Source organism: Scyliorhinus canicula, chromosome 1 (assembly GCF_902713615.1).
Source record: "Scyliorhinus canicula chromosome 1, sScyCan1.1, whole genome shotgun sequence".
NCBI classification, from domain to species: domain Eukaryota; kingdom Metazoa; phylum Chordata; class Chondrichthyes; order Carcharhiniformes; family Scyliorhinidae; genus Scyliorhinus; species Scyliorhinus canicula.
The window spans coordinates 43,121,733-43,139,034 of record NC_052146.1 but is presented as its reverse complement, the minus strand read 5'-3'; the positions used below and the strand labels follow the sequence as shown (position 1 = coordinate 43,139,034).

Below are 17,302 nucleotides of genomic sequence, written 5' to 3'. Positions count from 1 at the left end.
TACGACTTCACTTTTTCCATCAACATGCCATGGGAAACCTTATCAAACGCCTTACTGAAGTCCATGTATATGACATCTACAGCCCTTCCCTCATCAATTAACTTTGTCACTTCCTCAAACAATTCTATTAGGTTTGTAAGACATGACCTTCCCTGCACAAAACCATGCTGTCTATCACTGATAAGTCTATTTTCTTCCAGATGTGAATAGATCCTACCCCTCAGTATCTTCTCCAACAGTTTGCCTACCACTGACGTCAAGCTCACAGGTCTATAATTCCCTGGATTATCCCTGCTACCCTTCTTTAACAAAGGGACAACATTAGCAATTCTCCAGTCCTCCGTGACCTCACCCGTGCTCCAGGATGCTGCAAAGATATCTGTTCAGGCCCCAGCTATTTCGACCCTCTCTTCCCTCAGTAACCTGGGATGGATCCCATCCGGTCCTGGGGACTTGTCCACCTTAATGTCTTTTAGAATACCCAAAACTTCCCCCTTCCGTATGACAACTTGACCTAGAGTATTTAAACATCCATCCCTAGCCTCAACATCCGTCTTGTCCCTCTCCTTTGTGAATACCGATGCAAAGTACTCATCAAGAATCTCACCCATTTCCTCTGAGTCCAAGCATAAATTCCCTCTTTTGTCTTTGATTGGCCCAATCCTTCCTCTAGTTACCCTCTTGCTCCTTACATACGAATAAAAGGCTTTGGGATTTTCCTTCACCCTGTTACCCAAAGATATTTCATGGCCCCTTTTAGCCCTCTTTATTGCGCGTTTGAGATTCGTCCTACTTTCCTGATATTCCTCCAAAGCTTAATCAGTTTTGAGTTGCCTCGATCCTATGTATGCTTCCTTTTTCATCTTAGCTAGTCTCACAATTTCACCCGTCATCCAATAGGAATAATAGGAAACCAATAAATGGCTGACGAACTGAATAGTTACTTTTATCAATCTTCACGGTGGAAGACACCAGTGGGATGCCAGAACCATTACTAAGGAGAGGGTTCTGGGGAAACTGAAGGGTTTGAAGGTGGAAAAATCACCTCGACCGGATGGACTACACCCCAGGGTTCTAAAAGAAATAGCTCAAGAGATTTTGGAGGCATTGATGATTATCTTTCAGGAATTACTGGAGGCAGGACTGGGAATTGGCTAATGTAACACCACTGTTTAAGAAGGGAGGGAGGCAGAAGACGGGAAATTATAGGCCGGTTAGCTTGACTTCGGTCATTGGTAAGATTTTAGAGTCCATTATTAAAGGTGAGATAGCAGAAGATAGATAGATAGAACAGTACAGCACAGAACAGGCCCTTCGGCCCTCGATGTTGTGCCGAGCAATGATCACCCCACTTAAACCCACGTACCCGTAACCCAACAATCCCCCCATTAACCTTACACTACGGGCAATTTAGCATGGCCAATCCACCTAACCCGCACATCTTTGGACTGTGGGAGGAAACCGGAGCACCCGGAGGAAACCCACGCACACACGGGGAGGACGTGCAGACTCCACACAGACAGTGACCCAGCCGGGAATCGAACCTGGGACCCTGGAGCTGTGAAGCATTGATGCTAACCACCATGCTACCGTGAGGCCCCTAAAGTACTTGGAAATGCATGATAAAATAGGACTGAGTCAGAACGGCTTTGTCAAAGGGAGGTCATGTCTGACAAATCTGTTGGAGTTCTTTGAGGAAATAACAAGGAAGTTAGACAAAGGAGAACCAGTGGACGTAATTTATTTAAATTTCCAGAAGGCCTTTGACAAGGTGCCGCATAGAAGACTGTTAAATAAGTTAAGAGCTCATGGTGTTAAGGGTAAGATCCTGGCATGGATAGAGGATTGGCTGACTGGCAGAAGGCAGAGAGTGGGGATAAAGGGGTCTTTTTCAGGATGGTAGCCGGTGACTAGTGGTGTCTCTCAGGGGTCGGTGCTGGGACCACAACTTTTCACAATATACATTAATGATCTGGAGGAAGGAACTGAAGGCACTCTTGCTAAGTTGAGGAAGCAGGCAGGCTGCAGAAGGACTTGGCAGGTTAGGAGAGTCGGCAAAGAAGTGGCAGATGGAATACAATGTGGAAAAGAGTGAGGTTATGCACTTTGGAAGGAGAAATGGAGGCATAGCCTATTGTCTAAATGGGAAGATGCTTAGGAAATCAGCACAAAGGGGCTTTTAAAAATTTTTTTAAAATAATGATTTTTATTGAAATTTTTACAAAATATAAACATCTTAGCTCTATTAACATACAACCGCGGTAACACCCCATGAACAAAACCCCTCCAGCTTCAAGAGCAACTTCAAACAAAAAAAAGAACAACAACAAAGAAAAAGAACCAAAAAAGAGAGGGTTGCTGCTGCTGTCGGCCTCTTTTCCTACCGTTCCGCCAGGAAGTACAGAAAAGGCTGCCACCGCCTGAAAAACCCTTGCACTGATCCCCTCAGGCCAAGTTTCACCCGCTCCAATTTAATGAACCCCGCCATAGCCGAGATCCAGGCCTCCACGCTTGGGGGCCTCGCATCCTTCCACTGGAGCAAGATCCTCCGCCGGGCTACTAGGGACGCAAAGGCCAGGACCCCGGCCTCTATCGCCTCCTGCACTCCCGGCTCCACTGCAACCCCAAAAATTGCGAGTCCCCAGCCTGGCTCGACCCTGGATCCCACCACCCTCGACACCGTCTTTGCCATCCCCTTCCAAAACTCCCCCAACGCTGGGCACGCCCAAAACATATGGGCGTGGTTCGCTGGGCTCCCCGAGCACCCAGCACACCTGTCCTCGCCCCCGCAAAACCTACTCATCCTCGTCCCAGTCATGTGGGCCCTATGCAGCACCTTGAACTGTATGAGGCTAAGCCTCGCACAGGAAGAGGAGGAATTCACTCTCTCCAGGGCATCCGCCCACGTCCCCTCATCAATCTCCTCCCCCAGCTCCTCTTCCCACTTCCCCTTCAGTTCCTCCACCGAGGCCTCGTCTACCTCCTGCATTACCCGGTATATGTCCGAGATCCTCCCTCCTCCGACCCACACCCCCGAGAGCACCCTATCCCGCACCCCTCGCGGGGGCAGCAAGGGGAACCCCTCCACCTGCTGCCTGGCAAACGCCCTCACCTGGATGTACCTAAACATGTTCCCCGGGGGGAGGCCAAACTTCCCCTCCAACTCCCCCAAGCTCGCGAACCTCCCCTCCACAAACAGGTCCCTCAACCTCCTAACCCCTGCCCTGTGCCAGCCCAGAAATCCGCCATCAATCCTCCCTGGGACAAACCGATGGTTCCCCCGTATCGGGGCCTCCATTGAGCCCCCCATTTCTCCCCTGTGCCGTCTCCATTGCCCCCAAATTTTGAGGGTAGCCGCCACCACCGGGCTCATGGTATACCTCGTTGGAGGGAGCGGCAACGGCGCCGTTAATAGCGCTTCCAGGCTCGTGTGCCCACACAAGACGCCGCCTCCATCCTCTTCCACGCTGCCCCCTCCTCGTCCATTGCCCACTTACGCACCATCGCTGCGTTGGCCGCCCAGTAATACCCACAGAGGTTGGGCAACGCCAGCCCCCCCCCCCCCATCCCTGCCTCGCTCCAGGAACACTCTTCGAACCTTCGGAGTCCCATGCGCCCACACAATTCCTGTGATACTCCTGTTGACCCTCCTGAAAAAGGCCTTCGGGATAAGAATGGGGAGGCACTGGAACAAGAACAAAAACCTCGGGAGCACCGTCATCTTGATGGACTGCACCCTCCCCGCCAGTGACAGCGGTAACATATCCCATCCCTTAAACTCCTCCTCCATCTGCTCCACCAATCTTGTGAGGTTGAGCTTGTGCAGGGCCCCCCAGCTCCCCACCACCTGGACCCCTAGGTACCTAAAACTCTTCCCTGCCTGCTTCAATGGGAGCCTACCAATCCCCTCCTCCTTGATCCCCCGGATGCACCACAAACACCTCACTCTTGCCCAGGTTCAGCTTATACCCCGAGAAACCCCCGAATTCCCCAAGAATCCTCATCACCTCCGGCATCCCCCCCACCGGGTCCGCCACATATAGCAACAGGTCGTCCGCGTACAGCGACACTCGATGCTCCTCCCCACCCCGCACCAGGCCCCTCCAGTTCCCTGACTCCCTCAATGCCATGGCCAGGGGCTCAATCGCCAACGCGAAGAGCAAGGGGGACAGGGGGCACCCCTGTCTCGTCCCCCGACGCAGCCGAAAGTACTCCGACCTCCTCCTATTTGTGGCTACACTTGCCATCGGGGCCTCGTAGAGCAGCCTCACCCACCGGATAAACCCCTCCCCAAACCCAAACCTCTCCAACACCTCCCACAAGTACTCCCACTCAACCCTATCGAAGGCCTTCTCCGCGTCCAACACCACCACTATCTCCGCCTCCCCTTCCACCGCCGGCATCATAATGACATTGAGGAGTCTTCGCACATGTGTGTTCAGCTGCCTTCCCTTCGCACAAAGGGACTTGAGGAGTCCTTGTCTCTTAAGGTTAACATGCAGGTTCATTCGACAGTTAAGAAGGCAAATGCAATGTTATCATTCATGTCGAGAGGGTTAGAATACAAGACCGGAGATGAGGCTATATAAGGTTCTGGTCAGACCCCATTTGGAGTATTGTGAGCAGTTTTGGGCCCCGTATCTAAGGAAGGATGTACTGGCCTTGAAAGGGTCCAGAGGAGGTTCACAAGAATGATCCCTGGAATGAAGAGCTTGTCGTTTGAGGAACGGTTGAGGACTCTGGGTCTGTACTCGTTGGAGTTTAGACGGATGAGGGGATCTTATTGAAACTGACAGGATACTGCGTGGCCTGGATAGAGTGGACGTGGAGAGGATGTTTCCACTTGTAGGAAAAACTAGAAGCAGAGGACATCATCTCAGACTAAAGGGCCGATCCTGTAAAACAGAAATCAGGAGGAATCTCTTCAGCCAGAGACTGGTGAATCTGTGGAACTCTTTGCCGCAGGAGGCTGTGGAGGCCCAATCACTGAGTGTCTTTAAGACCGAGATAGATAGGTTTTTGATCAATCAGGGGTTACGGGGAGAAGGCAGGAGAATGGAGATGAGAAAAATATCAGCCATGATTGAATGGCAAAGGGCAGGACGGTGGTGCAGTGGTTAGCCCTGCTGCCTCATGGCGCTGAGGTCCCAGGTACGATCCTGGCTCTAGGTCACTGTCCATGTGGAGTTTGCACGTTCTGCCTGTGCCTGCGTTGGTTTCGCCCCCATAACCCAAAGATGTGCAGGATAGGTGGATTGACCACGCTTCTGGGTTTCTGTTGTGATAAAATGTGAGGTCACAGGTTCAAATACAGGACGAGCCCAGCAAAGGATTTATTTAGGGCAGCACGGTGGTGCAGTGGTTAGCACTGCTGCCTCACGACGCCAAGGACCTAGGTTCGTTCCTGGCCCCACGCCACTGTCTGTGTGGAGTTTGCACAATCTGCCAGTGTCTGCTTGGGTCTCACCCCACAACCCAAAGATGTGCAGGGAGGTGGATTGGCCATGATAAATTGCCCCTTAATTGGGGGGAAAAATGGAAATAGCAGCAAGAGTGCCTATCTCACCTGTGACCATATCTTGGGAGTAGGAAGGAATTTACTGGAGCTGCATGGCAGCGCAGTGGTTTAGGCAGCTGCCTCACAGCGCCAGGGATCTGGGTTCAATTCAGACCTTGGGGAACTGTCTGTGTTGTTTGCACATTCTCCTGGTCTGTGGCTTTCCTCCAGGTGCTCTGGTTTCCTCCCACAGTCGAGATGTGCAGGTTAGGTGGATTGGCCATGCTAAATTGCCCCTTCGTGTCCAGGGATGTGAAGGTTCGGTTAAGGGGTTATTAGGAAGTGGATTTGGGTGGAGTTCTCTTTGAGGATTGGTGCAGACTCAATGGGCCGAATGGCCTTCTGTACTGCAAGGATTCTAGTATCTGGTAAATGATTAGTTGTGTATGCTGGGTTGCACGGTGGCACAATGGTTAGCACTGCTGCTTCACAGCTCCAATGATCCAGATTCAATTCTGGCTTCGGGTGACTGTGTGGAGTTTGCACTTTCTCCCCGTGCCTGCATGGGTTTCCTCCGGGTGCTCTGGTTTCCTCCCACAGTCCAAAGATGTACAGATTAGGTGGATTGGCCATGTTAAATTGCCCCTTAGCGTCCAAAAGATTATGTAGGGTTACTGGGTTACAGGGATAAAGTGGATGGAAGCGTGGACTTAAGTAAGGTGCTGTTTCCAAGAGCTGGTGCAGATTCTATGAGCCGATGGTCTCCTGCACTGCAGGAGTTCTATGGATTCTGTGTTCCCCTTGTGGGTGAATCTAGAACTGGGGGAACACTTTCAAAATGAGGGATCTTCCGTTTAAGGCAAGGATGAGGGGAATTTGTTCTTGCAGGGTTGTTAAGTTACTGGAATTCCCTACCCCAGAGACCAATGGAGGCTGAATGTCTTCAAGGTTGAGGTTGACAGAATTTTGATCTGCAAAGCAGTTGAAAGTTTTGGGAGGCAGGCAAAAAAGTGATGCTAAGACCACAATAAAATCTGTCATGATCTTATTGAATGGCCTACTCTTTTTTTTTTTAATGCTCTTCTGTTCAGTTAGACATACATCCTGTGACATTGTTCAAAAAAGACTGATCCTAACTGATATTCTTCCCTTAATCAGAACCATCACAACAGATTAACTGGTTGTTCAAGCTATTGCTGTTTGAGGGATTCTCTACTTAATTTGCCTACAGCACAATGGTTACTACTTGTCAAAAAACTTTGATAGATCAGACAGGGTTCGTGAAAGGGAGGCAGCTGTTTTCAAATATTAGGAGGGTCTTGAGCGTTGTTATGGCACTGGCGGAAGGGAAGGAAACAGAGGTGGTGGTGGCAATGGACGCCGAGAAGGCGTTTGATCGGGTGGAATGGGGGTACCTGATGGCAGTGCTGGAACAGTTTGGGATTGGACCAAGATTTGTGAATTGGGTAAAGTCATTATATAAGGAGCTGACGGTGAGTGTCTGCACGAACAAGATCAGTTCGAGATACTTCTCTCTCCACCGTGGGAAGAGGCAGGGATGTCCTATGTCCCCTCTGCTGTTTGCGCTTGCGATTGAGCCGTTGGCCATCGCATTAAGAAGTTCGGGAGCATGGAAAGGAATAGTGAGAGGGGGGAATAGAGCCTAGGGTGTCCTTGTATGCTGTCGACTTGCTGCTGTATGTGTCGGAGCCGAGTACGTCGATAGGAGGAATATTTTCTTCTTTTTTTATAAATTTAGATTACCCAATTATTTTTTCCAATTAAGGGGCAATTTAGCGTGGCCAATCCACCTACTCTGCACATTTTTTTGGATTGTGGGAGCGAAACCCACGCAGACACGGGGAGAATGTGCAAACTCCACACGGACAGTGACCCAGAGTCGGGATCGAACCTGGGACCTCAGCGCCGTGAGGCGGTTGTGCTAACCACTAGGCCACCGTGCTGCCCCTATAGGAGGAATATTGGAGTTGCTGCAGGTATTTGGGTCTTTCTCTGGGTAGAAGCTGAACTTGGACAAGAGTGAGTATTTTGTGGTGTCTCAACCGGGGGTGGGGGCAGGGATGGTGGGGCAGCCATTCCGTAGGGCAGGGACTCACTTTAGGTATTTGGGGGTGCAGGTTGCCCGAGAGTGGGGAAGGCTTCGCAGATACAACATCACTAGTTTGGTGGGGAGAATGAAAGCCGACCTGGCGAGGCGGGATGGTCTCCCTCTGTCACTGGCGGGTAGGGTGCAGGCGGTTAAAATGAATGTGTTGCCGTGATTTCTGTTTATTTTTCAATGCCTACCGATTTTCCTGCCAAAGTCTTTTTTCAGGGAGATTGAGGGGAGGATTACCTCGTTTATATGGGGAGGGAAGGTGGCCAGAGTGAGGAAGGTGCTGCTACAGAGGGGAAGGCAGGCAGGGGGTTTGGGTCTCCCGAACCTGATGTACTACTACTGGGCGGCGAATGTGGAGAAGGTGCGGGGCTGGGTCAGAGGGGTTGATTCCCAGTGGGTCAGAATGGAGGGGAGTTTGTGCAAGGGGTCGGGGCTGAAGGCACTAGCAACGGCCCCGCTCCCGATAGCTCCGGGGAAATAATCAGGGAGTCCGGTAGTAATAGCTTCATTGAAAATCTGGATGCAGTTTCGCCAACACTTCAGGTTGGGGGCAGGGTCGAGGGAAATGCCGATCCGGGAGAACCACAGATTTGAGCCAGGGAGGTGGGACGGAAGCTTTCGGAAATGGGAAGAGAAGGGGATTAAGACTCTAAAATATTTGTTTCCTCGGGGTGGATTTGCAGGATTGAGGGAGCTGGAAGTGAAGTATGGGCTGGAGCAGGGAGAAGTGTTTAGGTATATGCAGGTTCGGGACTTTGCCAGGAAGGCGATACAGAGCTTCCAGGAGGAACCGGCCTCCACGTTGTTGGAGGAGGTGCTGGCCGCAAGTGGACTGGAGAAGGGGACAGCGTCAGCGGTATACGGAGCTATGTTGGAAAAGGATAAGGCACCATTGGAGGAGATCAAAGCAAAGTGGGAGGAAGAATTGGGAGAGGTTATAGAGGAGGGGGTCTGGTGTGAGGTGCTCCGGAGAGTGAATGCCTCCACCTCGTGTGCGAGGTTGGGGCTGATACAGCTGAAGGTGGTGTACAGGGCACACCTCACGAGGGCAAGGATGAGCCGATCCTTTGAAGGTGTAGAAGATGTGTGTGAACATTGCGGGGGGGGGGGGGGGGGAATCACGTTCACATGTTTTGGTCCTGTCCAAAGCTTGGGGAGTATTGGAAGGAGGTGTTTAGGGTAATTTCCAAGGTCGTGCATGTGAAGCTGGACCTGGGTCCCCGGGAGGCCATATTCGGGGTGTCGGACCAGCCAGGGTTGGAAACGGGTGCGGAGGCAGATATCATAGCCTTTGCCTTGTTGATCGCCCAAAGGCAGTTCCTGCTGGGATGGAGAGCGGCCTCTCCACCCTGTCCCCTGGCGTGGCGAGGGGACCTGTTGGAATACTTGACCCTTGAGAAGAAGGTTTGTACTGAGGGGAAGCTCGGAGGGGTTCTACAAGTCATGGGCACTATTTATTATGCACTTTCAAGAACTGGATAACATCGAACATTAGTTGGGGGGTGGGGGGAAGGGTGCTGTGTATGTTGAAGATGGCTATGGGTAATCCCTGATTCCTTTTTTTTTTCTTTGTCATTTGTTTATGTTAACATGCGGGCTGATGTCTGGCATGGTGGGAGGATGGGATCGTTGTTACTGTTATGGGGTTTGAGATATTTGTTGTTGGCTATTGATTGTTGTTGGGTGTAAATTTGGGAGAAAAATTGTGAAAAAGGAGAATAAAAATATTTTAAAATCTTTGATAGCCAAACAAATACTATGAAAAGTTTTGACTTGATGTTCTATATAAATAGAAATACTACATTAATTTTCTTTGATGCTGTTAACTTATTGTCACCTATTGCATAAAAATTGTTGAAAAAATTAAATAAATTGACATATTCATAGCTTCCTTGAATCACTGACTCCTATGGACATGCATTTATTCATTTTGTTCAATTCCCTGTGAAATACATTTATAAAATGTAACCGTATCATACCAGTGTTAAATCATTTTGATCAATTTTTTGTCGTAAAATTGAAAACATTACAGCACACGAGGCCTATCAGCACCAACTTGCTTGTCGTGGGACTCACTCTTCAAATTGACCTGTACATTCTAATCTACTCTAAATGTAAATTTGTAAAGTAATTTATAAGTAAGGGTGTGCACTTGATTTAAGGGCTTGATTTATATCCTTTATCTTCAATCTGCCATCCTGAGAATTGTGTAAATACACAAGCATCAAAATCATGACTCTCTTTCAGATTCGTGCCAAAAAATTGTCCACCAATTATGTCCCACAAATGACAATTTTAACTAAATTTGTTTGTTTTTTTTAGCAACATTGCTGAGTGTGATACTAGTTTTTTTTAAAACATGGGTCCTGTTCTCTGTACCATTTGTAATCTTGGCAACTACACTTTTAATCCTGGCTGCAGTTGAGGCAAATTAATCCTGTTATGGAAATGTAGTATCATTGGAAGTGAAAAGGCATCATCATTTCATATCATAGAAAGGTTACCATTCAGAAAGAAGCTTCAGCTTGTGCTGGCTCCCTCCAAAAGCAAATCTACTAGTTTCACTTCACACCCTTTTCATCATAGCCCTGCACATGTTTTTTCTTCAGTTGCTTATCCAGTTCCCTTTTGAAAGCCATGATTGAATCTGTTTCCAATATACTCTCGGCATACATTCCGGATCCTAACAATTTGATGTATAAAAAAAAGTGTTTCTTCTTGAGTCGTCATTGCTTCTTTTGTCAATTACCATAGTGGTTTTCAGCACCTTCGCCAATGGAAACAGTTTCTCCCCATCTACTCCTATGGTTTTGAACACTTCTCTCAAACTTCTCAACCTTCTGAGGAGAATAAACATAGAAAATAGAAGCAAGAGAAGGCCATTCAGTCCTTTGAACCTGCTCCGCCATTCATTATGATCATAGCTAATCATCAAGTTCAATACTCTGATCCTGCCTTTGTCCCATATCCCTTGATCCCTTTAGCCCCAAGAGCTATATCCAATCCCTCCTTGAAATTATACAACATGTTGGCCTCAACCGAATGCCACAGATCCATCACTCTGGATGAAGAAATTTCTCCTCACCTCAAACTATTACTCCTAGTTCTGGACTCCCCCACCATCAGGAAGATTCTTTCTGAATCTACCCTGTCTAATCCTGCTAGAATTTTGTAAGTTTCTATGATATCCCCCCTCATTTTTCTGAACTCCAGCAAGAACAATCCCACCAAGTCAATCTCTCCTCATATGACAGTCCCGCCATCCAGGAATCAGCCTGGTCAACTTTTGCTGCACTCCCTCCATAACAAGAACATCCTTCCTCAGATAAGGACACCAAAACTGCACACAATACTCCAGGTGTGGCTTCACTAATACCCTATGCAATTGCAGTAAAATATCTCTATTCCTATACTCAAATCCTCTCGCTATGAAGGCCAACATACCATTTGCTTTCTTTGCTGCCTGGTGTACCTGCATGCTTTCAACAAGGATGCATGAGGACACCAAGATCTCCCTGCTTATCCACTTTCAATTTAAACCCATTCAAGTAGTAATCTGCCTTAGAAATGGATAAGCTCACGTTTATCCACATTATACTGCATCTACCATTCATGTGCCCACTTACTCAGCCTATCCACAATCCGCTGAAGCATCTCTGCATCCTCCTCACAGCTCACCCAACATTGTATCATCTACAAATTTGGAGATGATACATTTAGTTCCCTTGTCCAAATCATTAATGTATAATGTGAACACTTGGGGTCCCAGCACAGATCCCTGCAGTACCCCACTAATCACTGACTGCCAAACCGAAAAAAGACCCATTTCTAACTTTTTTGCTTCCTGTCTGCTAACCAGCTTTCTATCCATCCCAAGACATTCCCCCTAATCCCGTGCACTTTAATTTTACATATTAATCTGCAATGTGAGACCTTGTGGAATGCTTTCTGAAAGTCTAAATAAATCGCATATACCAGTTCTCCCTGGTCAACTCTACTAGTTATATCTTCAAAGAATTCTGGTAGATTTGTCGAGCATGATTTTCCTTTCATAAATCCATGCTGACTTTGTCTGATTACACCACTGCTTTCCAAATGCTGTGCTATGAAATCCCTGATAATGGACTCCAGCAACTTCCCCACTACTGACTTTAGGCTCCCTGTTTTCTCTCTACACCTGTTTTTGAACAGCGCCATTACATTCTCTCCCCTTTAATCTGTAGGAACCATTCCAGAGTTCAAAGAATTTTGGAAAATGACTACCAATGGATCAACTATTCCTCGGGCCCCTTCCTTAAGTACTCTGGGATGAAGATTATTAGGCCTTGGAAATCTGTCCGCCTTCAATCCCATTAATTCCCCAAAACTATTTCTTTACTAATACTAACTTCCTTCATTTCCTCACTAAAACTTGTGTTTCTCAGAACTTCCGGTACATTATTCATGCCTTCCTTTGTGAAGACAGAAGCAAAGTATAAATTTATTTCCTCAGCCATTTCTTTATTCCCTGTTATGAATTCCCCCACTTCTGCCTGTAAAGAGCCTACGTTAATTTTTAATCATCATTTTTTCTTTACATACGTACAGAAACTTTTAGTCAGTTTTTGGTTCCCTGCTAGTTTACTTTCAAATTGTATTTTCCCCTTCTTAATCAACCCCTTGGGCTTTGCTGAATTTTAAACTTGCCAATCCTCAGGTTGTTGCTTTTTCTTGCTAACTTGTATGCCTCTTCTTTGAATCTAATACTGTCTCTGGTAAGCCATGGTTTGGCCACAGTTCCCTTTCAACTCCTGTGCCAAATAGGAATAAACAACTTTTGGAGTTCACCTATTCATTCCTTGAATGCCTGCCATTGCCTGTCACTGTACTCCCTTTCAATAGTGTTTTCCAGTCCATCATAGCCTGTGCATGCCACGTGCCATCATAGTTAACCTTACTGAGGTTCAGGACCCTGGTCTCAGAATTAACTACCTTGGTAGAATTACTATTCACCTTGATAAAGAATTCTACCATATTATGGTCACTCATCCTCCAGGGTTCTCTCACAACTAGATTGCCAACTAATTGTTTCTCATTGCACAATACCAAGTCCAAGATGGCCTGTTCCCTTGTTGGTTCCTCAATATACTGGTACGAAAACTATCTCCTATACACTCCGGAAATTTCTCCTCAATTGTACTGTGACTAATTTGAGTCACCCAATCTATATGCAGATTCAAGTCATGGATGTTCCTTTATCACATGAATCTCTGATTTCCTGTTCAATACTATTCCCAACATTACCACTGCAGTTTGGTGGTTTAGATACCACCCCTAAAACTGTTTTCTGCCTCTTGATGTTTCTTAACTCAAGCCAGACAGATTCAACAACATCTGTATTAATATCTTTCCTCAATATTGTATCAATATTTTCTTTAATAACCCCAGCTTCTTCAATCTATCCACATATGCAAAGTCCTTCATTCCTGGAACCATTCTTGTAAACATTTTCTGCACCCTCTCTAATGCCTTCACGTCCTTCCTGCAGTGTAGGACGCAGAATTGGACACGATACTCCAGTTGAACCCAAAAAGTTTTTTTATTACATGTTCACCATGATTTCTTTGCTTCTGTACTCGATGCCTCTATTTATAAAGCATAAGATTCCATATGCCTCTTAAATCACTTTCTCAACCACATTCTTGCTATCACTTTGCTGCATAAAATTTTATCTGCCATGTGAAACTGCAAAGATGCAGATAACACACAACATTGTGTAAGTTAATATTGAATGCAGATTTTTTTCAACCTGGTTACAATCTTTAATTCACTACTTGAGTTCCATACCGGCATATCTACTTCAACTGCTGCTGAAACCCTCAATTATGCCACTCCCCAGCCTTTTCTCCATACCCATGAATATTTTCCCTTTTCAGAGAACAATCCAGTTTTGAAAGCCTGCATTGATCCATCTCCATTGGAGCATGATTTTCCTTACAAGCCAGAATAATTCTATGCAGAAATAAATAGCAATATCTGTGTGCCTGCTGCTGTGCTGCTGCTTACAATATGTATGGCATTTATCTTATTAACTTAGGAATTCATACCTATAGTGGTAATATTTTTAAAACTATCTTTATTAAACGTTTTCCACTTATGACAACACAGTATCAACACAAAGTGGATGTAACATAATGCAATGTTAGAAAAACACAACAAAATATTCGTCCCACCCAAGAACGAAACACCCTTTCCCCAACACTAAGAACTAATCCTCCCCACCCCAACAGCTGATGTTGACTAATTGTTTAAAGTAGGAAATTAATGGCTGCCACCTCCGGTAGAACCCCTCAACCGACCTGCTGACGGTGTACTTGACCTTCTCCAGATGTAAAAATTCCATAAGGTCACCCAACCAGACAGAGGAACTAGGTGGAGTGGGAGATCTCCATCCCCCCCCCACCCACCCAACCAGATCCTGCTAGTGATGGGATCCTTTCTAACAAAGAGGTTTGCAGAACCAAGAGAGATGTAGGGGAAGTCTTTCGGACAAAACCACATATTTTGAGGTAATGGAACAAATACGCCTCTGACAGTTAAAACTTTATCAATAGTTCTTCCAATCTACCAAATCGTCCTTCCGCAAACAAGTCCCCAAAACACTTGATGCCACTTCCCTCCCTTGAACTTGCATCCAGACTCGATGGTACAAATAGGTGGTTGTCACAAATAGGGGCCACCAATGACATGGAGCCCGATTTATAATGTTGCCTAAATTGTTTCCATATCCTTAAAGTAGAAACCACCACGGTGTTCAAAGAGTACCTCACCTGAGAGAAGGGAAGCAAGGTCTCTGCCAAAGCCTTTAAACTAGAGGCCCTACAAGAGCTTGCCTCCATCTGCCCCCATAAGAAGCTCGGCTCCCCAGTCCACTCCAACACCTTCTTGATGTTGGCCGACTAATAATGCTAGACCCTCTGAAGGAATGTGTTATAGATTCTTGGTGGGTCTTCCTCACACAAATGAAGGAGGCCATTAATTTATTAATCCTAGCAAAAAAAGATTTAGGGAAAAAAATAGGGAGACACTGGAAATGTTATAAAAACCTTGAGGATATTCATTTTTATAGTCTGGATCCTGCCCACCAAGGTCACGGAGGTTAACCCACTTCTGCAAATCAGATCTCTCCCTGCTTACCAGACCAGCGTAATTCAATCTATGGAGCGATGGCCAATCATGAGCCACCCGGATATCCTGATAATGAAAGCTTCCTCTGGCTTTCCCACGGATTGGCTTCCTTCCCCAGGGGATTAACTGGAAAATATTCACTCTTCGGGTTCAGTTGTACCCCAAAGGAGCCAGTGCTCCTGAGTAACCTCATTATTTCATCCATAGAGGAGACCGGATCAATAATATACAAAGGCAGGTCATCGGCATACAAGGACACCCTCTTCCTACCCCCAACCACCTTAACTCCCTCTGTTTACCCGAGGTCGCAACTCTGTGGTCAAGCGGCCCACTTGCCAAGACAAACAGTAGTGGCGGTAGAGGACACCCCTGCCTAGTACACCCTACTCAGTTTTTTTTAAAACTTGAGCTCAAAGCTTTGATATGTACACTGGCCTTAAGGGCCCTATTCAGCAGCCAAACAAATGTACCAGTACCAGTAATGTACCTGCCAAAGACCCACTGACCATCACTAATCTGCCGTTGGGATCTGTCATGGGTTATTAACTAAAATTGCCGCACCTCGAACCCTTCCATCAAATGGGCATTGAATTCTTTTGGCAGCACATACACTGTCATTGTGGAGGTCTTTGATGCAGCCTCTGCCATTTTCCCCACAGAAGAACTGCATGATGCCACCAAATCAGTCAACAAATTACCTTCTGGGGTTGTTTACTGCCTTTTTGTGGCATTGTAACGGCACAGGTGTACTGTATACATAACCAAAAAGGTTTTTCTGCGAAAGATTTTCTGAAAACTCTGGCAAAAAGGACTTTAAAATGAGGGTCCTGGTGGGAGTTGCGACCTCTTTGCATTCCACCACCAGAAGTCTACTTGTAATGGTAATTAAGATGGTAAACATGTTGGCATTGGATAATTTTAATGGCATCAGTATTACAATACTGGTAGTGGATTTATTTTTAAATATTTAATTGGAGCTCGAGTATTTGGACAACAAATGTAGGTTGTCCACAGCACCCTGGTAACTAAGATTTTAATTTTTACTTCAGCTCGAAGAAGAGCGATCTGCACTCAATAATCAGCTACTAGAAATGAAAAAGAGGTAAGCACTCCTAATTGTGTTTCACAATGCTATGTTTGTGCATTTCAAAAGATATATCTTGGCATCAGGTGATGGGCAAGCACAGTGGTAGTTAACCAAATCAGTTTGTAAATAATGCAGATATACTTGCCTGTTATATACGAAAGACTCAGTGGTAGAAAAAAATCAATTTAAATGGACTGAGAACCAACATGTACTAGATTGGCCCAATGGCCGCCTCCTGTGCCATAGTGACTAGTAAATTGCCACCATCACAATACACTATGCAAAATTGACAGACAGTATATTCACCTGTGCATAATACTTTAACCCAGTAATTTCAAAATTATTTAATAAATATGTTGATCATATAATTTAGTTGTAACCAGAATAACAAATTTTTACCATGTTAATTTTGAACTAAAACATAAAATCAATTTCATAGTCACTACACGTGGAGGAGCTATAATTTTATTTTACTAGAAATTGAAATATTAATGGAACCAAAACTCTTTTCAGTTCTGGTTTTAATAGGAGGGTTTTCTTGTGCGCTTACTATTAGGTACAGTTTGGAATATTCAATTAATGTTTTCGAGGGTGAGGCAATATTACATTTTCCTTTGTTAGCTGTTGTAAAAAATCTTGAATCATAATTTAATGGGAATTCTTTCATTGCATAAATTAGGACAAAATTACCTTAAAACTGGTATTTTTGTGGTAAATACAATCTCATCATTTTTCATGTAGATACCAAAAATGGAACTACTGCGAAAATACTCAATTACATAATATGTTAAAAATCTGATATTATGAGGGCAGTGGTTAGCACTGCGCCGAGGTCCCAGGTCCAATCCCGGCTCTGGGTCACTGTCCGTGTGTAGTTTGCACATTCTCCCCGTGTTTGCATGGGTTTTGCCTCCACAACCCAAAGATGTGCAGGATTGGCCACGCTAAATTGCCCCTTAACTGGAAAAAATGAATTAGGTACTCTAAATTTTTTATTTTTTTAAAAATCTAATATTCTGAAATAGTTATTGGATATGGGCTTTTTTTTCTCTTCAGAGATAGCTTTAAAGCATTGCCACTAAACTCCCCAAATGGAAAATTAATAGACTATAAATTTAGGTTTAATATTTGAAATATTTCCATGGCTAGCTCGCTGCAAAAAGAGTTTTTGACTAAAAGTAATTTAAACATTGTAATATTCGTAGAGTTATTTGCCTTATTTCTGAAATGCCAAGCTCTGCTACTGGACCTTCGTAAGCTAATTTAGTATTTACACTTTAATGTTGAAACAATAAAGAGACCTAAATAAATATGTTACAAGAGCACAGTACTGCAAATGCAGGAAACCTGAAATAAAAACAGAAAATACAGGAAATACTCATCAGGTCTAACAACGTCTATAGGAGAAAGAAATAGAGTTAACATTTCAGGT

At 45.5% G+C, this 17,302-nt stretch overlaps 1 protein-coding gene across 10 annotated transcripts in view; it reads left to right on the top strand.

The window, feature by feature from the left end:
* Positions 1–17,302, top strand: part of clip1a (CAP-GLY domain containing linker protein 1a) — a 267,258-nt gene that overhangs the window by 223,543 nt on the left and 26,413 nt on the right. For all 10 annotated transcript variants that reach the window (XM_038789942.1, XM_038789934.1, XM_038789958.1 and 7 more), the window contains one exon: positions 15,833–15,885. In XM_038789942.1, coding sequence (XP_038645870.1) covers positions 15,833–15,885 — 53 coding nt within the window. The remainder of the gene's footprint in view (positions 1–15,832; positions 15,886–17,302) is intronic.